This window comes from Vulpes vulpes, chromosome 5 (assembly GCF_048418805.1).
Source record: "Vulpes vulpes isolate BD-2025 chromosome 5, VulVul3, whole genome shotgun sequence".
In the NCBI taxonomy this organism is placed as follows: domain Eukaryota; kingdom Metazoa; phylum Chordata; class Mammalia; order Carnivora; family Canidae; genus Vulpes; species Vulpes vulpes.
Genome location: NC_132784.1, coordinates 72,790,360 through 72,815,401, shown reverse-complemented (window position 1 = coordinate 72,815,401; position 25,042 = coordinate 72,790,360). Strand labels below are relative to the sequence as shown.

Genomic DNA, 25,042 nt, shown 5'->3' with positions numbered 1-25,042 from the left:
AGCTGTTGGACTTTGGAATTAAATGCACTGAAGCAATGGCCATAGTGGCTTGGGAATCGGCAACTCTGGAGCTCTTACACCGTTTGTTTTAATTGCACTCAGTGTTTGAATTTGAATAAGTAATACACTCCCACGGGTTAAGGAAAGGATTTATTGTGGAAGGTCCTCCTCCAGCTTGTGTGTCCAGCAGCGTGGCTCCTCTTCCCAGAGGCAATCATGGTTTCTGTGTGTCTCTCCAGGGATGATCTGAGCACACATGAGCAGATATGTATAGAGGGCATTTATTTATTTTATTTATTTTTATTTTTATTTTTTTATTTTATTATTTTTTAGAGGGTATTTTAAAACATGTTTGCATACTATCCAAAAAGTAATGTTTTGCGCATTGCTCTTTTTCATTTAACAGCGTATCTTGGGGGCAGCCCAGGTGGCTCAGCGAGTTAGCACCGCCTTCAGCCCAGGGCATGATCCTGGCGACCCGGGATCGAGTCCCGTGTCAGGCTTCCTGCATGGAGCCTGCTTCTCCCTCTGCCTGTGTCTCTGCCTCTCTCTCTGTCTGTGTCTCTCATGAATAAATAAAATATTTAAAAAAAAACTGTATCTCAGCAATCTCTGTCTACAAAGAGCTTCCTTCGTCTTTCATTATGGCTGGGTAATACTCCATTCTGTGGATGTACTATCATTTAAAAAAAAAGCGAAATATAATTTCCATACAGCAAACTGCATAAATCTTTGGCGGAGTACGATGAATGTTTGTGTAAGTATATACCCAGGTGACCGCCACCCAGAGTACCTTCTATTACCCCCAAAAGTTCCTTTGTGCCGCTTCCCAGGCAATACTCCTGCCTAGAAGTTCTCATTATTCTATTTAACTTCTCAACCTCACTTCAGCTTCCTTGTCTCTAAAATGGGTGCAGTGTTGGAACTGACTCACTTGCCTGGCACATAGTAATCATCCAACAAAGGATGGATGTCAGGTTTATTAAAGTCTCTAGTTGGTATTCTTTCTCCTACCTCTGTCTGGGCCCTCCAGGTACCTTTGGATTCTCTCTACCTCTGCCTCCCCCCCCCCCCCCCCCCCCCGCCGCCAACACACACACACTCACACTCACTCATACACCCTCCTCCTCACTCACACACCGTCTAGCCTCGGAGATAGACCAAGAGGATCATTGTGCAAAGCCTGGGCTGTATGAATGGCTCCATTGTTCCAGGGCTGAGTCCCCAGAGCCAGCCGGTACGGCACTGACCAGGGCTGGGCTGTCCAGTGGGAGGTGCCCATGGGCCCCTGACCAAGGGCTGACCACACCTGGCAGGATACCCACTTTCCCTCCTTCCCCAGAGGGAGGAGGGAAAGAGCCTCGGTTTGACCCAGGCCTGAGCAGAGGGGAGCCTGGAGGATGCCTCCCACTCTCCAGTTGGCCTCCTGGCTCTGGAATGCTCTGGAATGCCAGGGCCTGGGGCACCTGCAGATGTACACTGTGAGCTGGTGCTTTGGCTCCGAGAGGCTGGGGTTCAGATGAGGAGTGGTGGCAAAGTGAGAAAAGGGAAGTAGACACATCAAATGCTTACTTATCCCTTCCCCACCTCCCGGTGTGCACAAACGTGGGTAGCCCGAGGGTCTGGGGGATGCACTGGGCCATACGGAACCACCTAGAAGTAGGCCTCCCCTGCCAAGTGGCTCACACCCCAGGAACAGGTCCAGGAAGCAGGACTTGCTGTTGCCTTTGGGCCGGACTCCCCAGTGCGTGACTTCTGTGTGCTGGCACGCGAGATGAATCTGTACACCTACCTGCCCAGCTTCTCTGGGACTCCTCAGAAGTGACAGTCTTGCCTTAGAGATAGTCTTGGCACCTCTCTCTTGACCTTATGCCCTTTAACGCTGCCTGTGAGATCCGGTGCAGGGCCCACTCTCTTCCTGCTCATCACCATCTGCCAGCAGGGAATGTGCCAGAAGGGCTTCCTACTTTCTCAGCACCAGCCAGGGCTGGAGAAGGGGTTGCCCTGGGGGCCAACATGAGATAAGCCCCCATGAGTGAGAGGTAATGAAGGGTGCAGGACGAGTGCAGGTGAGGGGTAAGAGGACAGGAGGCAGAACAGGGAGGGGCTGGCCTGGAGGAAAGCGAGGGGATGAAGCAAGTGTTTACCAGACAAGGATCCAGAGGCTTCTCTGGGGCTTGATTTCCTCCTGTCTCAGTTAAAAGAGACCAGACTGGGGTTCCTGGCTGTTCTAGGCAGCCCATCTCCCTAGAGTCTGAGCCAGGTTCCTGACAGCCTCCCAAAGTCCCAGCACACACCATTAGTTGCTCCCTGGGCCCAGATGCCACCCTTCCTTCCTGTCCCTGCCACCTTGGTCTCTACCTGGGCCTTGCCAATGCTCAGCTGGACTATGCACCCTGGTCTGAACCATCCGATCCAGGGGCCGAGGCTTCTGTGGGCAGGAGCAGAGGAGGGAGCCCAGCCCTCCCAGGATCCTGTCTTCTCTCAGCCAGCCTCCCTTGCCATGGAAACAGCCCAACAGAGGCCTGGAAATTTTAATTGCAGCCCACAATCCTGTTCTATCTGCCCCCAATTCCAACCACCTTCTCAGTCCTGGTGCCTGTGAGATATTACCTGTACCCTATTTTTAGTTCAGAGGTCTTTAGCACTCCTCAGGCCTTGTTTGCCTTTGGTCAGTCTGTCCATTTCCTCAAAGCTCTGTGGCTGGGTGTCCCAGGTGGGATGCCCTGTGGGGGTAGGGGTAGCCTGAAGCAGAAGTTTCCAGATGAACACAGGCCCTGTGGCCATGTCTCTGCTCCCCCAGCAGGCAGGTTCTGGGAAGCACTGGGGCAAGCGCTGGATCCTGAGAGCACCACCTGATTCTTCTCAGCCTGGGTCTCTGGGGTCAGTGTGGTAATGACCAGCAGAGTGGCATGAGGAAGGTCAACATCTATGCTGGACCTCTTCCTCGGAGGGCAGCTGGGGAGTAGGCTCCTCCCTCAGGAGGAAGTGGACATCTGGATTTCTCTGACTTCTTCCTCCCAGAAACTTTGGGGGACTTGGATAAGACCGGCCCTGCAAGACCTGGGGCTGGACCACTCGAGGCCAGAGGAAGGATGATGGAACCCAAGGGATTGGCTGAGGACCAATGCAGACCGCTCCTGCTTCCCAACCACGAGGCCCAGGAGGGCCAGAGCACTGTACTGGCCAGGGTGGTCTGGGCAGCAGGTGTGTTGTGGCTTGGCAACTTACCAGAAGCAAATCACTTGGTTTCTTTGTTTCCTCCCCTCCACCAAGATTTGTTGACATCCTCTAATTTACTTGGGGCATTTTGTTCTGTAACTGGAGAAGGAGAGGGACTGTCTGTTGGGAGTGGTGCCAAGAAGAGGACTAAGGAGGGAATAGTGTCCTCCTCTTTGGCTCTTTGGCCTGCACTCAAGGCCTGTGGTTAGATGGTGCAGCCACCAGCAGGACAGCATCTTTGTCCAGAGGTCCTGGGGCCTAAGTAGCTGTGCTTCACAGCCCTGGGGACCTCGGACCCCTGTGTTGGGAAGATGCTGCTCTCCTAGCCTCTGGCAGCCCATGGTCTGAGGCTCTGGGGGCATCAGGAGTCACCCCTTTGCCTGGACGTTAGCCTCCCCACCAGGGTTCTAATCAGGCATAGCAGGGGCATAGCAGGGGCATAGCAGGGGGTGGGAGTCCTCCTTCAAGTAGCCTCATGGCCTTTGGCAAGTTCTAGAGCAAGAGCAGACAAATATGACAAGAGACAGCCTGCAGCACATGGGCTGGTCTGGGAGCAACACAAATTCCCTCGGAGGGATTCACAGAAACCCCGGAAGGTGGGGCAGTGGGGTGACTTTTCAAGGGGCTTTGGCTGAGGACTGGACTGGGCCAGAAAGGGCAAGAACGGGAATTGTGAACTTTTGCCAAAATGATACAGTTTTCTGACTCCAGGAGCTAGCAGGGCCTGGTGACGTCTGCGCCCAGTGACGCACGGCAGTCTTCTGAAGAAGACCTGGAATTGTATACATCTGAGGGAAGACTGCAGCATCTGGCCCGAGGTAAGGCCCTCAAATATTTGTTTTATTTCAACCACAAACAAGTTCAGGTCCCTCGATTTATCTGGAAGAGAAATTCATCCAGAATGTTGGGGAGAAGTGGCAGACAAGAGGTATGGAAGAGACCTTTCCTTCAAAAAGTAGGAGACCCGACTGAAAGCTCAACTCACTTCCTGAGTGGCCATCCGAAGTTAGGGTAAGTCACTTACCTGCTCTGGGTCTCGGTTTGCTCACCTGTGAAACGAGGGAGTGGGGCCGGCTGGCCTCTGGTGGCTCCTCCAGCCCTCTCGTGCACGGGCCTGGGCAGCAGCAGGCTTTCCACTTCATCTGTGGGAAACCAGGCTCTAGAGGATGGGTCTACTCGACCGAGTAGACCCGTCCTGCCTGCCTCTACCCAGATTTTCTGATCAGAACTTTCTCCACAGGTGCCGCGGGCCCGGAGGCCTGCAGTCTGGGAAGAGCCAGGAGCCACCCTCTCAGGGGTTCGCTGCCTTGTCAGCATCCCCAGCGAGACAGGGGAAATTGAGGACCGTGACGGCACATTTTAAATCAGAGCCTGGGCCATCCATCTCCCAGAATAGACTGAAATCACAAGGTGGGTGGCACACACTGCCACTGGATGGACAGGCAAGAGATATTAAAAAACTGAAGTCTGGAGCCCCCAAGTCCCTTAACCAATTTCCAAGCACCCAGGGGCCTGTGTGCTGGGGAGAGGGAAGGGCATGCTTCATATTAGAGTCCTCCACGAGGGCCTGGGGGCTCTATTTCAGGAAAGCCCTTGGGCATCTGGGGCCCTACCCCTGGCATCATGCTCCCCGGCCCACTGGACCTCCTGCTCTCCCCCGCAGGCACCCCAACTGGCCAGGCTGACTGAATGTGGCCCGGCAGAGCTGTGAGGGTGTGCGGCCAGGCTGCTGGCTCCAGTACTGGCTCCGTGGCTGAGCAGCTCTGCGAACCTGGGCAAGCTGCTTCAAGTCTTTGGCCCTCAGTTTCCTCATCTGTAAAATGGGAATGGGAACACCTCCTTCCTAGGGTTGTTTTGGAGGAGAAACAAAATGATCCGCACAAAGCAAATAGCACAGTGCCTGGCACGAGGTAAGACCTCAAACATTAGCCACTAATATGAACCTTTTTAATATCCCACAAATAAGCCCAATCTGACTACTGTTGCTTCTCCCAGGCTTCTCTGCTCTTTTGCCTTTTTATATCTTGCCCATCCCTCAAGCCTCGGTTGAACTGCTGCCTCCTCCAGGAAGCCCTCCTTGAACAATTCTCCAAGGCTGCATCTTCCTGACTTTCAAGGCTACCTGTTTTGCACTTGATCACATTTGTGGCAATGGCTCTTTCCCACTTCACTGCCTGGGATCCAAATTCCCCAAGCAAAGGCCTGTGCCTTTGTTTTCTGCTTCTCTTTCCCTCCAAGTCACTTGCACAGAAGGCGCTCATGAACCACTCGTGCTTTTTATCAATTGGGAGATTTCTGGAAACCAGAACCAGAATCCTGGTGTTCCTGAGACCAAGGCCTATGTCTATTTTTAGACTTTAAATATTCTTTTTAAAAAAAATCCAAATTCCACTCTGTCTTTACATTACAACCACACCAATCTTTTCATGTCAGCCAGATGTACATTTCCCTCTTTTCCACCCAAAATACACCAGAATTTGAAAAATGAGGTGCTGGATCTGAGAGTGTGAGATAGAAAAGGTGTTCTCTAAACCCTGAGTATTCTTGTCAGGCCAAAGTCTCGGGGAGGGATTAGCTGTGGGTGAAAGAGAAGGTTCTGATGGCTCAGCTCTGGGCTGTTAGAGGTTGGTTTTCTACGGAGGGACAAATGGAATTTTGAAACATGAAGTCCTTGCTTCTGGAAGGTCAGCACTCTTGTTAGCCATCCCAGAGCACTGCCACTCTGCGGGGGGCAGGCTGGGAAACAGATCTAGTCACCTTGAGATCAGGTGGGAGGACCGGCACTGCCATCTGCGGTGGGTGGAGGGCAGGCAGGGCAGAGGCAGGGCCGCACACTAGAGGTGATCTTGGATCACACTGGGTCACACTGGGTCCTGCTTGATGGGGATCCACTGCCAGGCTTGAGGTGGGTGGGTGGGGGGATTGGGGGGAGTTCACAATTAAGATTTTGCAATTATGACCAAGACAAATGATCACTGGTCTGGTGGGACCTTGGGAGCAGGGGCCTCCCTACCATCTAGTTCTAGGTGGAGAGAGTTTTTTGATGGTCTGAGTCCTGAGTCCCCTGGAGAAGTACAGGGCCCACGTTATCCTCTGGGGGAGTGAGTGACAGCTACCCTGGACACCCATCAGCCGATGGCAGCACCACCACGGTGGGATTATTAAGCACTTGCCATGTGCCAGACATTGTGCTGAGGGCTTACATGCATCTTACCATCTGGTGTTTCACAGCAGCCCCGCGAGGTGAGGACCGCTATCTCCATCTTCTGGCCCAGGAAACAGGCACAAAGGCTTTCCCAGGGTCCCTGGAGTTTTCAAGCCCTCCATGCCTGGGGCCAGTCTGGGAGTGATGGAGAGGCCACGACTGGAAGTCAGAGATTCAGATATGGGTGCAGATGGAAGCTGGCTGCCTTTCCCTGCCTGAGAAGAGAATTGTTTGGTCAGAGCTGAGGAGCAGCAGGGCTTCAGGCCGCCACACAACCACCTACCCTTCTGCAGACGAGGAAAAAGGCCTCCGCGGTGGCCAGCCCTGGCACTGGCAGACCCGGTGGCGGAGCTGGGATTCTCTGCCACGCTCGCCAGCTCGGGGGCCGCTGATCACATGGCACTCTGCCTGCTTCTCCATTCCACTCTTGAGAGGTCCAGGGGTCCGTTTGTCTTGTCACCAATGAGTCCCTGGTGCCCATGTAGGCCTGGCCTGCGGGAGATGCTCAGTCAATATTTGTGCAAAGAATGAAGAACTGAGGTGCTCAGCCTACTGGCTCTGGCTGTGATGGCAGATCTGCCCTCCAGAAGGGCAGCAGTGGCTGCACATTTCCACCTAGGAGTGCCAGGGGCAGTCTGGTGGGAAGGGGGTGGGGCTGGCCTGGAGACTGTCCCCAGCAAATCCACTTAGGGGTGCCCCCACCCCAAGGCAGCCCTAGACCCTGCCCAGGAGGCACAACTGGAGCAGGGCAAATGATTCAGTTGGGCATCTGAGAGATAAAGGTTGGGGGGTGGGGGGGTAACAGGCTAGGGGTGTGTGTTGGGGTACTGGCACCAAGAGGTGGATGGCTCCCGTTCTGGGTTCTGGGTTCTGGAGGCCCTCGGTGGTGCTGGCCTGGGGCGGGGTAGAGGACATCGGGCCGGGGCCAGGTGGGGGCTCCAGCTGCACTTCTTGGGGGACGCTCGGTGAGTGCCCTCGGTGGGAGGGCCCGGAGGGTATGGGAAGAGGTGCCAGGGGGTAGCCCGTGCCCTCGCGGCGAGCCCCCAACCCGGGGGTGTGGGTGTGGGTGTGGCCCCCTCCGGGCAGCTGGGCGCAGGGTGCGGGGGGTGGGGAGGGCTGGCGCGGGAGCCGGCCTGCGGTGGGGGCATCCGGAGCTGGAGGCCGGGGCGCCGGGCGGCGCGGGGCGGCGCGGGGCGCGGGAGGGCGCGCGGGAGGGGCGGGGACGAGGAGGGGGCGGGCGGCTCGGGGGTGGAGCCCGGGCCGCAGCGCCCGCCGCTCGCTCGGCGCTATAGCCGCCGCGGTAGCCAGCGCCGCCGCTCGGGGCTCGGGGCTCGGGGCTCGGGGCTCGGGTCGCAGGCGGGCGCTCGGCGAGGCTCCGGCGCCTGCGGCGGCTGCTCTCCTCCGGCCTCGGGGCTGCGGCGCGCTGGGTCCCGGCCCCGGCCCCGGCCCGCGCCCCTCGGGCCCTCGCGCCCCGGTCCCCGGCCCCGCGCCCCGCCGGGGGAACGCTGTGCGCCGCCGGGCCGCCCCGGGCTCGCGCCCCCGGGCCATGAAGAGGGGCCCGTGAGGGGCGCGCGGAGGCGGTGGAAGAGGAGGGAGGAGGGAGGCCGAGCAGGAGGGCGCGGAAGGCGGAGGATGCCGCCGCCGATGCCGCCGCCGCCGCCGCCCGCCGGCCCCCGGCGAGCCTGACTCCGGACCCGAGGATGGAGCCGGCGCTGGGCGCTGCAGCGGCTCCCGGGGCGCCCCCCACCAGGTACCGGCCGGGCCGGGCGGGCGGGAGCGGACCGCGGCCGCAGCGGCGGGGGGGCGGGCGCGGGGGAGACGCCCCTCCGCCCGAGGACGGTCGGCGGCGGCGCGGGCCGGGGGCGCGGGGGGGCTCCCCGGGCCGGGGCCGGGGGCGGGGGGCGCGGCGGCCGCCCCAGCCTCCCCGCCCCCACTCGGCGGGGGCAGCAAACTTGAGACGCGCGGCGGCCGCGAGGCGCCCGGCTCCCCCGGCCACGGAGCGCACTCGGGGGCCGCTCGGGGCTCCCGCCGCCCCACAGCCCGCCCGGCTCGGGGCTGCCGGCGCCTCGCGACCCTGAGCTCCTACGCCTGCACCAACTTTCCAAACCCGGGCTGCGCCGGGAGGCCGGGGGGCCGCCCCCGGTTTCCTGTCCCCCCCGGCCCGGCTCCAAACCCGCACCAACCACTCTGCGACGAGCCGGGTCTCCCGGGGGGCGCGGGCCGCGGGGGGGATGGTGCAGAGCCCCCCTCGGGAAGGCAGACACCCCCCCCCCCCCCCCCGCTCTTCCCCGGGTAGGACCCCGGGAGCAGCCCCTCCCGGGCACCGGGAACCCAGTGCTTGCTTTCACAGTAACAGCCCGGAGTGGCCCCGGCTGGGATGCTAGGGGTTAAAAGGTAAGACCTGGGGATGGTCCTAGGGTGGCACCTTGGCCTGATTTGCCCTGCCACAGGGTGCCCCCCACCCCAGGCTGGCCGTTTCCCAGGATTAGGTTCCTCACCTCTGGTGCAGGTTTCCTTCCCATGACTTAAAACACTGCTCCTAAGCAGGAGGCTCCTGAGAAGGACAGCCTGGAGCCCAGCGTCTTTTGGGGGACTGGTAGGGCAGGGAGCAGAGGGGACTTAGGATTAGGGGCCAGAGGCAGGCACCAAGGCTGGGAAAGTGCCAGCTGTGGCAAGCCAAAGGAACTGTAGGTATTAAGAGGCGAGCGGATGGGGGCTAAGGGCCCACGTACCCACCTTCAGGGCTTTCTCATTTCCTTCCGATGGGGCTGGCTGTCTTAGGCAGAGACCTTACCTGGGCAGGCAGTTCCAAGGCTCCAGTCCTCAGCAACTGGGGACACTCACAGGCATCACCATGACCCTGTTTCTTTTTCCAAGTGTTCTCACCGTCATGACTCACACATTGGATTCACCAGGGAGGTATCAAACCTCCAGCCTACCTGTTCTCTTCCCCTCCCCTCTGAGTCTTCAGGGAGCTAGTGGGGGAAAGGAGGGGGTGGATTTGCCCTTGGGCCTGAGCCCCCTGTGGGAGGCCTGGAGCCTGGCACTGCAAACTTTCATTTCCCTGCTAGGTCTCCATTGGGGCAGGTGAGCTGCCCTAGGCCAGGCCAGGGTAGGGGCAACTGGGAGGAAGTCTCTGCTAATGATCCCCCCCAAGCCTGCTGGGGCTTTGAAATCACAGTCATGCCCCCCTCCTGGCACACCTACTCAACACAACCTCCTCATCTCAAAGCAGAAACAGATTTCCCCCTCCCCCCTAAAATCCAAATTTCCCTCTTTGCTAAATATTGCAATGCTTTTGGCCAGAGGTTCCCTACTCGGCATCAGAAGTCGAGCTCCTCTCCCAGACAGCTTTCCTCCTCCCTTGCTTCTTGGCCATCTCTGCCATGTTCAGGCCCCTAGTAGGAAGGATGCAGATCCCCTTACCTCCCTGCCCCCCACCCACAGGAGGGTCCTAGTTCCAGAGGAAGGGTGGTGCTCATGGAGCTGATATAGGCGTTTTGTGTGTGCAGGCTGCAGACACAGAGGTGTGCATCTGTGCTCCCCTGAGGCTGCAGGGGGGCCCAGAAGCCAGGCTCTCATGGCATGGGGCTGAGGGTGGGGGGGGGGTGCTGGTGGCGGCTGTACCCCTCGAGGATCCCTTTGCCCACGCCCCTATCTCCTTTTCTTGCCCACTGTGGCTCTCTCTTTACTTTTCTAACTCACTCTGCATTGGTGTGGGGAGGGAGCATTTGATATTCATAATCTGGTTCAGAGAAGGTCCCGAAGCCCTGAGTCACTGTATGGTTTCCATGGAAACAGACTTGTTCTGAGGACTCAGTGTAGCGCGGCAGCGGTGGGGGAGAAGGGAAACATATAGTAAAATCGCTCCACAAGTGTGGCAGGAGTTGGGCCGACTCCCTTTGATGGGGGCAGGGAGAGGCTGGGCAAGGCTCTGGGGTCCCTGCAGGAGGGGCTGCCTCTCCCACCTACTGACTGGGAGTCCTACTGACTGGGGTCCCCCTGATCGGGAGCTGTTGAGTTTTACTTGTGGCTCTTGGCCGACTGCTACTTCTCCCATGGGCCTCCTGGCTAGGTGTCCAGGTGCATCTCTGCTGCCCTATGCCTCAATTTTCTCATCTGTGAAATGGGGAGGAAAGGGCACCTAACCTCTTGGGTGGCTATGAAGGTCAAATATGTTAATATGAGGAATGCACTCATAATGGAGCCATAGTAAATGTTCAGTAAGTGTTATGATTATTAATTCAGGGGGTTGGAAGGAGGCCCCCACCCCCACCCTGTGCTGTCACCTGGGCTATCCTCCGTGCAGGTGGTCCTGACATTGGGCAGGGCTGGCCTCTTGCTTTGGGAGAGCTTCTCCCAGCCCCCCCCAACCCAGCTGGGAACCAGCCATCCATTTCTTCCTCCCACAAAGCATTTATTTAGGTTGCGGAGGGCCCGTCACCGTGCTAGGGAGCCCTGGATCCTGTTCAAACCCCACCTGTCTAGGAGCCTTGTGGGAACAAATCCTCCAAGTCCAGATGGATGGGCAGCTTTCTGCCTCAGCCTCCTTGGGATCGGGCCAGAGGGAGAGGGACAGGACAGGTCCAGGCTCTGAGGATAGAGAGAAGGCATTGGGGTGGGGCAGCTCTTGCTGATCCTGGAGAGGCCTCTCCTTCCTGATGAAAGAGAGAACAGGAACTCTCCAGAAAGAAAACAGACCCTGCCCTCCCCTTGCCACCCCCCCAGGTTAGAACTTCTGTTGCTGAAGTGTTCCCAGCACAGCCTACCAGTCTGGACAGCTCGGGGCTCCAGCCAACTGGGAGAGGGGCCTGCCCCCTTACCCCACAGCACCTGCCTCGGCAGGGTCACAGCGGTGCCCTGGGGACTCTGTGTGCACTGGGGATGGCTCAGCCAGTCTCCCTCGCCAGCCCTCCCTTCTGGGGCCTCCAGACGACCCCTCCTCCCCTCCTGTAGGGTGGCTTTTCAGCTCCACACTCGCTCCCTCACCTCCCCATCACTACCAGCGCTCCACAGTTACCAGCCTTTCCTTCTATTTTACAGGTGGGAAAACTGAGATTCTGGTTTGCTCATGCAGGGAACCGAGCTGTGGCTGCTCCCAGCTCCACCCAAGCCCTAGGGATGCCCTTCCCACTTCCCTGGCTCTCCAGGTAGCCCCAGGTGCTGCCTGGACATTCCTCCCACCCCTCCCCAATAGCAATCTCCTGCCAAGGTCCACGCCCCCCCCCCCCCCCCCCCCCGTCTCTCTGGACCGCTTTGCTGTCCTCATTGGTGTTCACAACACCTTCCAATTTAATATCCTCTGCAAATTTCATTAACGGACTGTTTACTCCCTCTCTCAGGATCATTAATGAAGATGTCAGATAAGATCTGACCCACTGCTGGGGCTGGGCAACCCTGCCCCCACTCCCAGACTCTGCCCCTCAGCCCCTTCCCCCTGGGCTCTGCTCCCCAACTCAGGACCCTTGGGACCTGCCCCCTCCTGCCTTTGGCCCTATGACAAGTGCTGAGGGTCTGTTTGAATTAATTTCGTAAGATTACTTGAGGCGCTGTATCAAATGCTTTGCTAAAAATCAAGATATATTACCCTGCCTGCATTTCCTTCATCTACCGGTCTTGTAATTCTATCAAGAAAGCTATCAAGTTTGTCAGGCATGATTTGTTCTTTATAAATCCCCACGGTGCCACGTGGGGCACAGAGTTCCCGCGTTTTCTAAATGTTTAGAGATTCCCTTTTCGTGTTTGCTCCTTGATTAGAGCTGGAAGGCTGTGGGCTGAGAATTGTGGGGAGAGCTCATCTCCTCCTCTGGGATGGGGAGTGGGGCCCGGCTCTCCCCTTCTCTGGGTCTCTGCTGGGGGCAGTGAGTTTAGTGGCCATCGTGTCCTGGCAGTGTGCTGCAGGCCCCAGGCTGGGTACCCAGGCATGAGGGGTGTGGACGAGGGCCTGTTGCTCTCTCTTGGGGTTCAGCAGGCAGATGAGGAAGACAGGCAGGTCTGAAGCCAGCATTCTGAAAGTATCATCATTTGAGTGATTGCCTCCAACCAGGCACGATGCTCAGATCATTTAAGCCCCTCCACTGCCCTGGGAGGGGGTTGCAGGTGGGCTCCCTCACCTTGGGAGCGGTGAGGACCTCACACTCAATGCCCTATAGCCTGAGTCCAGTTCCCCGCCCCTGCTACTTCTGAGCTGTAGGAGCAAGTCACTTCTGTGAGCCTCTGTCGGTCGCCTGTGTCGAGTCTGGCTGTAGTCCTTCCTCCCAAGCTTGGAGAGAGGCTCCAAGAAAGTGGTGCATGAAAGGCTCATAAGATGGTGCTAGGCCCTCAGCGAGCAGCCATTATGTCATATCGAGGTCCCTGTTGGTGTGGGGGCAGAGATACTCATCTGATTTCCTGTTCGCAGTGGGTGGCTCTCCCTGACAGGTTGCACCACACCAGCATCCTGGCACAGGGGCCACCAGCTGTGGGCTGGTGGCAAGTTCCAGGCTTAGGAAGCAGGGAGACCTTATTCCTGGTCTTGAGCCCAAACCTTAAACCCCATTCCAGACCATGTCAGGCCAGGTGGTAATAAAGACATTCTTGGGTATCCTCTTGGCTGCATAGGATTTGGACATTCCTGAGCTTTTTGGCCAAGAAAATACACTTCCCTCTCCTTGCCTAGCCAGAGGGTTTTGACTGCTATCAGGTGTGATGCTGCACCAGGCATGTCCACACCCATCACCTCTTCCAGTCTTCATGATAATCTTCCTTTTTGGCATTCAGCTGGGGAGGGAGAGCCCACTGGGAAGTGGTGAAGTGGCATAGACCTGCTTGGTGTGCCAGGGAATCAGTCAGGCCACAGGCAGCCCCCCTCCAGCTGACACCCGGGGACCTGATCCTTAGAGATTGTCAACTGGTGTTGGATGAGCCCATGTGTAGGTCAGGGTGGATACCTGGGACCCCGGTGGCCAGCTTAGCCCCAGCACACCCTGTCCCTGCCCTGGTCTCTGGGCGCAGGGTGATGCTCTTACTCTCGGGCATGGCCTGGGGGTTTATGTTTTGCAGTTAGGGGCAGGGATCGGGGGTCCTCAGAGCTGAGCTCGAATCCTGACCTCCCCACAGACCAGCTGCACACACCTGGATAAACCCCCCTCATTGGTTTCTGCCTCACTGCTCATCTGTGAAGGATGGCAGTGGTACCTGCAGGTAGCACCCACTTGCTGTGAGCCAGGACTGGGGTCATCTCTGGGTATCAGCTCCCGCAGCCCCCTCTGTCCAGTGTGAGAGGCTCAGGTGAGCCTCTCCCATGCCCAGGCCCCATCCCCAGGGGCCAGCCTGGGTAGAGGCTGGAGACTCCAGCATCTGGGGACAGATGGCCCCCCTCCCAGCTCCTCCAGCAACGGCTGCTGGTGCTTCAGCTCCTGTTGGAGCTTTTCCATCCTTGAAGCTGGGAGGATGGGCTGAAGCCCCAGTATCCAGGGGGTGGAGCCTGGGTACTATTCCGACTCTGGCTGTGGCTGCTGGGGAGGGCTGGGGTGGCGGGGGGGCGGACAGGAAACCGGGGCCTTTCCGCCCAGTGTCGGGGCAGAAGGGTCCGCCTACCACAGGCCAGGCTGTGGTAGGACCGGCCTGAGGGAACCGGGCCCTTCTGACTCATCCCTCCTCCGTGAGGCGCCGGGCACACTGGGGCCTTGTGCCAGGAGGTCAGTCACTCTCCCCACTGCTGGAGAAAACTTTCCTCCGGCCGGGCCAGGACCCCGCCATCTGTTGGGCCCACAGCAGGATCGCGGGGCAGTCTCTGCCGCCCTGACAGCAAGTGCCTCCAACCACACAGGCTGTGGGAGCTTCGGTGGAGGGGGCTGTGGCATCCGTTTTAACTTCTTAAACATCTTCAGGCCATTACAGCTGGTCTGTGGGTTTGAGGAGCCCCTGAAAATCACACTCTTTGTCCTTACTTAAAGAGGACTTGCTCGGTGGCCGGCACTGGGCTGGGCTCTTGATGTTCATTGGCTTTCTGCCTCACAACCCAAATATTTGGAAGGTCCTGTGAATGTCTTTCCCATTTCACAGATGAGGACAACAGAGGTCTACAGGGGGTTAGGTGCCTTGCTCAAAGTCTCCCAGCTATAAAGCCATAGCAGTGGGGTTCAGACCCAGGCCTGTCTGGCCCCACAGCCAGGATGCCCAACTACCACCCAGTTACACCTGTGGGTAACTTTTCAGGTCCCCCTGGGTGTCTCCAATGTCATGATGTGTGGACATTGGAGTGACCTGCTCTGGAGCTACCAGAGCTCCTGAGGCAGCTGAGTGCCTCTACTGAGGGTGAAAAGTTGATGGACAGTCACTCTCTGGAACCATGACTGTGTGAACTTGCCCTGCCCCAGGTGCCTGGAGGAAGTACTGGTTCTGCCCTTGGGGTCCGTGGATGGATACGGGGCCTGGGAACTCTAAAGGCTGTGTTGGTGCAGATTCTGGGGAGAAGGTCCACAGTCCTCACAGTGTTTCAACTTGTAAGGGTATCACCCCAAAGAGAAGTGTTACTGCCTCCCCTCTCTCCTGAGCTGACCCAGACAACAGAGGCTGATTCTGGACCCCATGGGGTCTCCTTCCCTGGAAGCTTGCACTGGCTGAATTATGTGTTGGCATACTGCTCACCTTGAAGGAGTTCTGGAACGGGACCCCATGAAACTTGTCTTCAGGCGAGGTCTTGAGAATGGCAGGCTGTGCTCAGGGCTCTCTAGGGGACCCCTCGGGGGAAATCTGGTGCTGGATTCGATACCAGGAATAGTCAGGCATCTCTGGAGCAGATGTAATTCTCACCTCATGGATCCTCTGAAACGTGAAATATTTCCCTTTTCCCATTGGCTGCTGGGTAGCTCTGATCCATATGCAAAGCCCAGAAGTATCTTGGCTTCTTGTCTGCTAACCTGGCTTCTAGTTCTTTCGGACTTTCATACCCTTGTTTTTCCCTTGCCTCAGTTCATGACCTCACTTGAAGGAAAAAAAAACCCAATCTCACTTTAAGGAAGAAAAAAAAAAAAACAACCTTGCTGTTTTATGTTTTAGCCTTAACTAAACAAACATCTCTGGTGGGTCAGGCCTGGCTACCTCCCCTACCCAGGGATTAAGCACTTCCTTTCTGCAGTCTCAGAGGTCTGTTTGCCAGCTCCTTCCTCCCTGCCTGTTCCCCCTGCCCCTTGCTCCAGATCTTGGGGCTCTGTGCTGGCTCCTGAGGCTGGTCAGAATTATAGTGTTCGGGATCTTTGTTCTTTGCCACCCCCCCCCCCCCCCCCATCTCCTCAGGGCTTCACAAACTTTTTCGGAAGAAAAAGTGGGGAGGGGAGTCATTTCCGCAACTCAGGCTTCGCTGCTCCCCACAGCCCCACGTCCCCTGGGGGTCTCCCTCTGTTTCAGCTCCTGCCCCCCCTCTCTGACTGCTGTCCTTAGTGCCCTGCCTGAGCCCACAGGGTCCAGTTCTGGCGGCAAGGTAGTGACTTTGACCCTGGTGCCTTGGAAGTGGGGGAGGGGAGAGCTGGCTGGCAGTTCTTGCATGGGGTGGGGTGGCTTTGCACTATCCCAGAAAATTAATCAACTCAAATGGGACTGAGGCTCAGTGTAGAAACACCCCCCACCCCACCCTCTCAGCCCTCCCACTGGGGCAGCTGGGGTTACCAGTTCAGTGCAAGTTCTCTCTGTGGTTGTGTATGCATGTGTGTAAATACTACCCCCCATGCATCCCCTTTTTATTTTTATTTTTATTTTTATTTATTTATTTATTTTTTTAAGATGGCATCCCCTTTTTAAAAACAAGAAGTAGTAATACACTATTGCACATGTGTTTTCTGGCTCTAATTTTTTCATCTTGGGTGATGGCTCCACATCAGTTTATACATATCTGTAGAGGCCCCTCTGGTATGGTCAGTTGAAAAGAAAGTCCTCGTGCCAGAGAGAATACTTGGAAAGTAGGGGTGAAGCCTCTAAAGTGCTCATGGATGGGCTTTGGGGGGTCCAGGGGCCTTCTGATTGTGTGTGTAAAGTTGTGGATACAGATGAAGCTTTCTGGAAAGAGGGACCGTGTGTCTCTAAGGGGGATGTGGCCCAGAAAAGGCCAAAGGCACAGCTCGGGGTTGAATGGGATTTCATAGAGCAGGAGGTGGGGGTTGGGGGGCTAACTCAGCAGGAGGCAGAGCCCCTTGGGGGCTGCCATGGACTATGGTGGCTGCAGGGATGCGGCCCAGCTGCCAGCCTGATATCTTCTTGGAAGATGACTGGGGCTTTCCCACTCCCAAAGGAGCATGCCCCTGCCAGCAACGAGGGTGGCCCTGATGCTGAAAATGGAGCATGGGGCCTCTCTGGGATCAGGACTCCAGTGGCTGGAGCTTGGAATCCAGCCCTTAGAATCGCTGGATCTATGGAGAAGTCGAGGCACAGAGAGGCCAGGGGATGTGTCCAAGGCAGCCAGAGAAAGCAGAGGCTGTTCCTGCCTGTGACATTAAATTCAGTATTCCCTCCCCTGCCAGAGAGGAGTGAGACTGGGAGGAGGGGCCCTGTGGATGAGCCGAGGCTGCCCCTTGCTGCTTGCCTCTGTGTGTGGGTGAGGAAGGGAGGGTGCACAGAGCAGAGGCCACAGCCCGGGTCGGGGTGTCATCATCACACCTCAGGGCAGCCTGCAACGTCACCTCCCTCTGGCTGGATCCTCTCCCGAGGATCCTCAGCGGAGGCCGCAGCCAGCCCGCCAGGAATTCTGAACGCAGCAAAGCCGCAGGGCGAGAGGCCGCACTGCAGGAGGCGGCCACGAGGGGGCAGCACGCAAGCCGCTGAGGTGCCCCCGCCGGCTGGGAGAGGAGCCGAAGGAAGATGGGGCAGTGGGCAGAGGCCTGCCTGGCAGAGGTGTGGGCACCGCAGCCACGGAGAGGGTCTGCCTCGCCGTCAGAGGCAGTGAGAGCTGTCCTCCGCGGCTTACCCGAGGGACAAAGCACACAAGACATTTAATGATGCTAATAGTCACACAGATTTATCGAGCGCTTCCTTTATGCCAGGCACTGTGTTAACGGATTAGTCCTCGCAACAACCTTGTTAAAATGATCCCCATTTTTCAGGTAAGAAAACAGAGGCCCAGGGAGATTAAGACGCCTGGCCATCAGTGGGGCTCGTCCCAGAGCTGGTGTCCCTAGCACGAAGGCTGTGTCATATTCTGTGCCTGGCATCGACTAAATGCTTTAATTCTTTCAATTCTTGCAAATGCTACTGTGGTCTTACCCCCTTTATGGGTAGGGAAACTGAGGCTCAGAGACAGCGAGTGAATCCAGGTCTACACAGCTGCTGAGTGGTATCCAGGTGGTTCTGGTTCCATGGCTTGAGCTCTGAGCTCTGAATTCCAGTTCTCCAGCGTAGAGGTGTTTTTCACTCCCACCCTGTGCCCTAATCTGAAGGCAGCTGACACTGACACCTGAGCTTTCTGCTGGGGGTTCACCAACTCCGCTGCCTTCCCACAGAAGTTCCAGATCCTGGGCTCCTGTGTCTAAGGCTTGTTTGGATTTTGGCTGCCCAGGGGTGGAGGAAGGTCATGCCAAAGGCTGCTCAGAGCCCAGGGAGGGGCCGCGGGGCTCACAGTCTGGCTTGGAGGACACGGGGATTGAACAGTTCCTTGCAGTGGCCAGAACTCCCCCGGGAACAGCAGGACCTGGCCCCAGGGCCTCTGGTTTCCAGGGCAGATGCCTCCAGCATACCAAGGAAGCTTGGCCAGTCCCAAGACCGGCTCTGCCAGGCTGGCAGGAGAGCAGGGGCATTTCTAGGAGGGTCTGACTCTCTTCATCTTCCTGTTCCCATGCCCTAGCTTTGCCCTCCTGGGAGGTAGTGGGATGGCCTGTGGCTGGGCCTTTGAACACACTCCCCTTGTTGGGGCTCAGGCTATAACTTGTGAACCTGAGTCCCACTTTACTAGGGATTCATAACATCGACATCCTTCAGTTACTTCTGATTTATTAGCCAAGGCAGCAGTTTCTAATCCTGGCCTTGAGTTTCTCTGGGTTGGGGTGGGGAGAGGTGGTAGAGGGAGAACCTTCAATGCTCCCCTCTATGGGTGAATCTTTGAGTTCAGTGAAATCTCTTCCAGCCTTCTGTTTCCTGTCTTGGTGGGGACCCGAGGGGGTTAAATGTAGGGGGTCACTGCCTGGGCTGGAATCCTGGCCCTACCCCTTACTAGGAGTGTGAGCTGGGGAAATTCGTCTAACCTTGCAGAGCCTCAGCTTCCTCATCTGTAAAATGAGGGTATGACAACATCAACCACACAGGGTTAGTGTGGGGGCGAGAGGTGTTTTTCACTCCTCCCCCGTGCCCTGATCTGTGACCCCCCTGGGATAAGCATCATGAATGCCCAGTAAGTGCTCGCCTTCCTTTGTGTTTCCCCCCACTCCCCATAATTCCTAGAACAGTGCCTGGATCATGCTGGCTATCTGACAGATCTTTCTGAATAAGTACCCAATGAAACGGCATTGCAACTGGAGACTCTTACTTAAATAACTTAAAAATATTACCTGGCACTGTTATTAGTGGTATTCCCTACCTGTTCTTTAGAGGCATCTGTCTTCGGGCACTTAGGCAGGATGGGCCTGCATTTTGCAGGAAAATCTAATTTAGTGCACAGAGGTGGTTCTCTGCGGGCACCTCATCCAACCCTGTTGATGGAATCAGTGTTGTCTGCTGCCCTGGGTGAGACAGGGGTGGGATGGGGTGTGGTCAAGTTGTGGTTTTCTCTGATCACGTTGGAGGTTCCTAAGAATCTAGACTGCATCCTTCCCGTATTTACTGCCACTTGGTGACATGGTACTCTTCCCTGTAGGTACTAAATGGAGTTTCAAACTTAAAATAGGACTCCGAGGGACGCCTGGGTGGCTCAGTGGTTGAGCAGTCTGCCTTTGACTCAGGGCATGATCCCGGGGTCTGGGATCGGGTCCCACATTGGGCTCCTGCGGAGGAGGGCCTGCTTCTCCCTTTGCCTGTGTCTCTGCCTCTTTCTCTCTGTTTCTCATGAATAAATAAATAAAATCTTAAAAAAAAATAGGACTCTGAGGCCCCAGCTGGCCCCAGAGCCCCAGCTGGCCCATTGTCATCTCAGCCCAGCCTCTGTACCCCTCCCCAAGGGAACCAGACTGCTTCAACTCTGTGTTTTCTCCACTAAGCTAACTGTAAAGGGGCCAGAGCACTGGCCTCAGAGTCCGACGCAGAGGGAGTTGAGGCTCTGCTGCTCCTTATTTGCTTATGCATGTCTGCTTAGTCTTTGAGCCTCAATTTCCCCACCTGAACAATGAGATGAGGCCTCTGACCTCCCAGAGGGGGTCGTAAGGAATAGTGTGACGTTCTGACTTGGCCGAGCCAGGCAGCACTGCAGGTTTGGGAAGTGAGAATCCACTAACCCCTCCCGCAAAGGAGTCACGCCAAATAGTGGGATATGGGAAGACTATTCACAAACCACAAGTTCACCCCCTTAATCATGGGCCTTGATCAACAAGACCGGACAGCAAAGGGAAGGAATATAAGTCTTGCATTGCAGATCGTCTCTACCCTTGTAATGCCGGGTCTCTCTGTTGCCAGTTAACAAATGGGCTGGGGACAATCGGATGCAGGTGTGGGGACCAAGGACGTGTAAGCTGGAGGAGCAAGGCCAGAGGGAAAGAGTGTGGGCTCTGGGGAACCTGCTAGACTAGTGAGGTAAGCCAGGCTTATGAACTCAGGCTGCTCACTCCGCCTCTCCGTGCCTCAGCTTTCTCGCCTGTGAAATGGAGCTCGTCCTGGCTTCCCGTGAAGAATAAACGAGTGAATGCAGGTAAAGGGCTTAGGAAGGACTTGCCAGACGCTAACCGAAATAATGCCACAGTCTTGGTGTTTTAACTTAGAATCCACGGACAGCATCAAGGTCAGGAACGCTCCCTGGTCCACTTTTGCTTGGAGTTTTAGGTAGCTGGTCTCTCTCGTGCAGTTGAAGAAGAGCCTCCCTCCCCGCCTGTCCCTTCCGTGCGGGTGTCAGCGTCCAGGCTGTCTAGACGGAGCTGCCATTGCCACCAGGAGGTCTGGGGTGAGCTCCCCTGCCTTGTTGACTTCCACTAAACCCCTCTTGAGGAGTCACTGAAAAAGTCCAATTTTGAAGGGTCAGGCTGTTCTGTTGATTTAAAATGCAGAACCAGTCAGGGCTGTGCTCTGGCCTAATTTTCTAGAATAGCTTTGACTCTGATACTGTTCCATTGTTGGGGGCTGAGCACGGTGTCTGGTCGGGTCGGTCTGGTCACCAGAACTGAACGGAGCTAGCTAGGGCTTGGGGGACTTGTGGCCAATGGATTACTTTGCAGCTCCTTTGGATGGTGGAGGTGTGTGTGGGTCCTCCCTGGGGTGGCTGCCGTGTGGGGTGCCAACTCTTGGTCAGGTGCGGGTGCAGGCTTGCTAGCTCCCTGCCCACTGGGTCCTGGTGTGAGGGACTCTGACTTGCGATGGGGGGATAGGTAAGGGGTGGGGGAAATGGGTGGAGGGCTCAGGAGTCAGGGGGCCAGATCAGGGGATAAAAGGTGGCACTGGGGTCCTTGTCACCTGGCCCTGGGGGCAGTCTGTGGGGCACAGGACACAGGACAGAAGGGGTGGGAAGGGCGGTGTTGACAGGCCAACACCCCCTCAGAACCCCTCCCTTCCCTCTCTCTCTGCAGTCTGTTGGCCACAGGGCAGCTGCACACGCTGGGACTGCTGGCTAGGCCAGGACGCCTGGCAGCTGCGGACTCCCTAGCTCGGAGCAGCCCCTCTTTGGTGAGTGGTGGGGCCCTTCCCGCATTGGCTCTTGGAGCAACCCCAGCCCTCCCCCAGGTAGCTGAGCTGGCCTCTCTTGGGGGCAACTTCCTGATGCTTGGGCTGGCACCTTGCTCTGGACCTTTGGCACACCCTTCATTTCCCTGCTCTCCTGCCCCCACCCCCTCCCCCGCCCATGCTTTCTCCATTCCTTGAGATGCCATTTCTGTTCCACTCCCTCCTCTTCTCTCCATCCTGCCTGGTTCCCTGGGCCCAGGGGGGTCTCCCTGGGGTCTCCGAGCGCTCCCTGTTGGCAGAGAGCTGAGAGCCTCATGAGGGAGGCCCTTGAGGACTGGCTGGGATGAGGGTCTGGAGTCCCTCCAGAGGCAGTCCCTCTGCTGTCTGTGGGGGTCATCTGCCCCAGACCTAGACCTCTGACCCCAGTGGCCAGGAGTGAACTTGGAGGGTGCTGGAGCCTGGGAAAGGATGCTATTCAGCAGCCTCTGGATCTGTCTCTGCTCTGGGCCAATTGACCCTCATTGACCCTGGGAGCCCAGGAGTCCTCCTCTGGAGTAAACTGCTCACCTGCATCCCTAAGTTGGGGAGGTGGGCTTGACACAGTTGTCCCCATCTCCTGGCCCTGTGGGCATCGGTAAGCCAGTACTCAGTGTGTGCAGGGGTCCTTCCTGCAGGGGGCTATGGTAGGAAGGTGCATCTGACATGAGCTCTTTTTCCCTCTAGGGGTGGGCAGGAGATGGAGGAAATATGACCACATGGGGAACCGGGTGGCTGTTGTGGGGGTAGAAGATGCAGGCGGGCCCAGAGATGCTGGCAGGGGTGACAGGCAGTGGCAGGGCAGTGTCTCGGGACAGGAACTGGTGGGCCTCTGAGTGTGTGAACTGGGGAAGTTAGCTCCTTGCCCAGTGGGGCCACACTAAGGAACTCGAGGTTCATGATGGGAGTCCCCTGCAGCATTTGTGAAACTGCATGTGGGGAGTTCATTTGTTCGGTGCCCAGAAGCTCCCAGGAGTCCCCCGAGGATGTAAAGTCTAGCCTAGAAGCTGCTCAGTCCTTGGGTGCATGTGTGAGCATCGTGCAGGGAAGTGGGTATGGCCCTGGCCCCCCTGGAGGCCAGGCCTTCTAAGGGAGCGGGCTGGGGCCCCCAGCCCCCACCCCACAGCGGCAGAGGGCAGGCTGTGCCTGACGGCCGCCCACCTTTGCCCACAGACCTCGCATGGTGGAGAAGCAGCCCCATGAAGGTGCCCAGCCATGCAATGTTCCTGGAAGGCCGTCCTCCTCCTCGCCCTGGCCTCAATCGCCATACAGTACACGGCCATCCGCACCTTCACCGCCAAGTCCTTCCACACCTGCCCAGGGCTGGCGGAGGCGGGGCTGGCCGAGCGGCTGTGCGAGGAGGGCCCCACCTTCGCCTACAACCTCTCGCGCAAGACCCACATCCTCATTCTGGCCACCACGCGCAGCGGCTCCTCCTTCGTGGGCCAGCTCTTCAACCAGCACCTGGACGTCTTCTACCTGTTCGAGCCCCTCTACCACGTCCAGAACACGCTCATCCCCCGCTTCACCCAGGGCAAGAGCCCCGCGGACCGGCGGGTCATGCTGGGCGCCAGCCGCGACCTCCTGAGGAGCCTCTATGACTGTGACCTCTACTTCCTGGAGAACTACATCAAACCGCCGCCCGTCAACCACACCACCGACAGGATCTTCCGCCGCGGGGCCAGCAGGGTGCTGTGCTCCCGCCCCGTGTGCGACCCCCCGGGCTCCGCCGACCTGGTGCTGGAGGAGGGGGACTGCGTGCGCAAGTGCGGCCTGCTGAACCTGACCGTGGCCGCCGAGGCCTGTCGGGAGCGCAGCCACGTGGCCATCAAGACGGTGCGGGTGCCCGAGGTCAACGACCTCCGGGCCCTGGTTGAAGACCCAAGGTTAAACCTCAAGGTCATCCAGCTGGTCCGAGACCCGCGGGGCATCCTGGCCTCCCGCAGCGAGACCTTCCGCGACACGTACCGGCTCTGGCGGCTCTGGTACGGCACCGGGAGGAAGCCCTACAACCTGGACGTGACGCAGCTGACCACGGTGTGCGAGGACTTCTCCAACTCGGTGTCCACCGGGCTCACGCGGCCGCCGTGGCTCAAGGGCAAGTACATGTTGGTGCGCTACGAGGACCTGGCCAGGAACCCCATGAAGAAGACCGAGGAGATCTACGGCTTCCTGGGCATCCCCCTGGACAGCCACGTGGCCCGCTGGATCCAGAACAACACGCGGGGCGACCCCACCCTGGGCAAGCACAAGTACGGCACCGTGCGCAACTCGGCGGCCACGGCCGAGAAGTGGCGCTTCCGCCTCTCCTACGACATTGTGGCCTTCGCCCAGAACGCCTGCCAGCGGGTGCTGGCGCAGCTGGGCTACAAGCTGGCCACGTCGGAGGAGGAGCTCAAGAACCCCTCCATCAGCCTGGTGGAGGAGCGGGACTTCCGCCCTTTCTCGTGACCAGGGCTCCGCGGGTGGGGGTGAGGGGCACATGGTGTCGGTTTTGATAAAATGGACCGTTTTTAACTGTTGCCTTATCTCCCCCTCCCTCTCCGACCCTGTCTTTGTGTCCTTCTGGCCCCTCCCAACCCCCACCCCCGGCCCACCCTCCACTTCCTTCTGCCTCTATTTTGTCTCTGAAATTTGCACTATGTCTTGGACGGGAATCACTGGGGCAGAGGGGCGTGAAGCGGGGTACAGCCCCCAGCCCACCCCATTCAGACACACGGATGTTGGGTCTCTGCGTGGATGGTGACAATGTTTACAAGCACCACACTCACACATTCACATACGCACACATGCACACACCCGGGCGCCGGTGAGGAGAGATACCCCAAACCACGGAACTTCTGCAGCTTTTCCAGTGGCCCAGTGGTCAGGGTATGGTAGTTTTGCACTGTCTTACTTCCACAAGGTAAGAGGTTAAAAGCAAAAAGGCCACCTCTCTCTAATTTATGAATGGTGTCTAAGCCCTCCCCATCCTGCTACCTGCCCTCAACGCTCATCGCCCCCCCCCCCCCTTGGAGCAGAGAACCTGCCCCCTCTCCGCCCCCTGCCCCTGCCTGCCAGTGAGCAGGTTTTTACTGTGAGGTGAATGTGGACCTTGTTTATTTTTTCCAGTCTGTGGCGATGCTGTCTGTCTGTCTGTCTGTCTGTGTCTTGTGGCTGCCCCTGGACCAGTGATGGCTGATAAATCTTATGGGTTTCTGATTGATCTTGGGGTCCATCTGTGATATTTCTTTGTGCCAAAAAGAAAAAAAAAAGAGTGGATCAGTTTGCTAAATGAACATTGAAATGCTTTATCTGTGTTTTCTGTAAATAAAAGAGTGCAATAATATCTGAGTGTGGTTGTGGGACATTCTGAACAGGCAAGGGCAGGCCTCAGTGGGGCCCACCGTTTCTGCTTTTGGGGATGAGAGAGAAGGAGGTGGAGGTGGGGATTCGGCGGCCAGTCTGGCTTTCAGAACACATGTCACCCTATCACTGTCGACACTAAGTTCAGTGATTCGTTTCCTTTTTTTTTTTTTTTAATATTTTATTTATTTATTCATGAGAGACACACAGAGAGAAGCAGAGACATAGGCAGAGGGAGAAGCGGGCTCCCGTGGGGGGCCCAATGTGGGACTCAATCCTGAAACCCTGGGATCACGCCCTGAGCTAAGGGCAGACCCTCAACCACTGAGCCACCCAGGTGCCCCTCAGTGATTCATTTCCATTCACTTGGTTGAGACCAGGCACCTTAGAGCCAAGGATGATGTTCAAAACATTTAACAAGTGGTATGGCTGGCTGAATCAATGTCCAGATGTCAGGCTGACATCCAGGTG

General features: G+C 57.4%; 1 protein-coding gene and 1 long non-coding RNA gene across 4 annotated transcripts; one reads left to right on the top strand and one right to left on the bottom strand.

Moving 5' to 3' along the window:
* Positions 1-1,577: 1,577 nt before the first annotated feature.
* LOC112924105 (uncharacterized) lies at positions 1,578-6,602 on the bottom strand. Its single transcript, XR_012001711.1, has 6 exons — positions 6,437-6,602; positions 4,272-4,364; positions 3,232-3,321; positions 2,614-2,726; positions 2,148-2,188; positions 1,578-2,004 (listed from the first exon to the last, which is right to left on the bottom strand). It is a non-coding gene; the product is annotated as an uncharacterized lncRNA (long non-coding RNA).
* A 1,434-nt stretch (positions 6,603-8,036) lies between these two features.
* Positions 8,037-24,554, top strand: CHST1 (carbohydrate sulfotransferase 1). 3 transcript variants are annotated; one of them, XM_072758821.1, is made up of 4 exons: positions 8,037-8,177; positions 20,299-20,477; positions 21,097-21,193; positions 22,400-24,554. In XM_072758821.1, exon 4 carries the CDS (start codon positions 22,442-22,444, stop codon positions 23,675-23,677), a length of 1,236 nt encoding a protein of 411 aa, XP_072614922.1. In that variant the 5' UTR covers positions 8,037-8,177; positions 20,299-20,477; positions 21,097-21,193; positions 22,400-22,441; the 3' UTR covers positions 23,678-24,554. The 3 variants fall into 3 exon arrangements, with proteins under 3 accessions (XP_072614922.1, XP_072614923.1, XP_072614924.1); XM_072758822.1 differs by having other exon boundaries at positions 8,038-8,177; positions 20,280-20,477; XM_072758823.1 differs by lacking the exon at positions 20,299-20,477 and having other exon boundaries at positions 8,040-8,177.
* Positions 24,555-25,042: the final 488 nt, after the last annotated feature.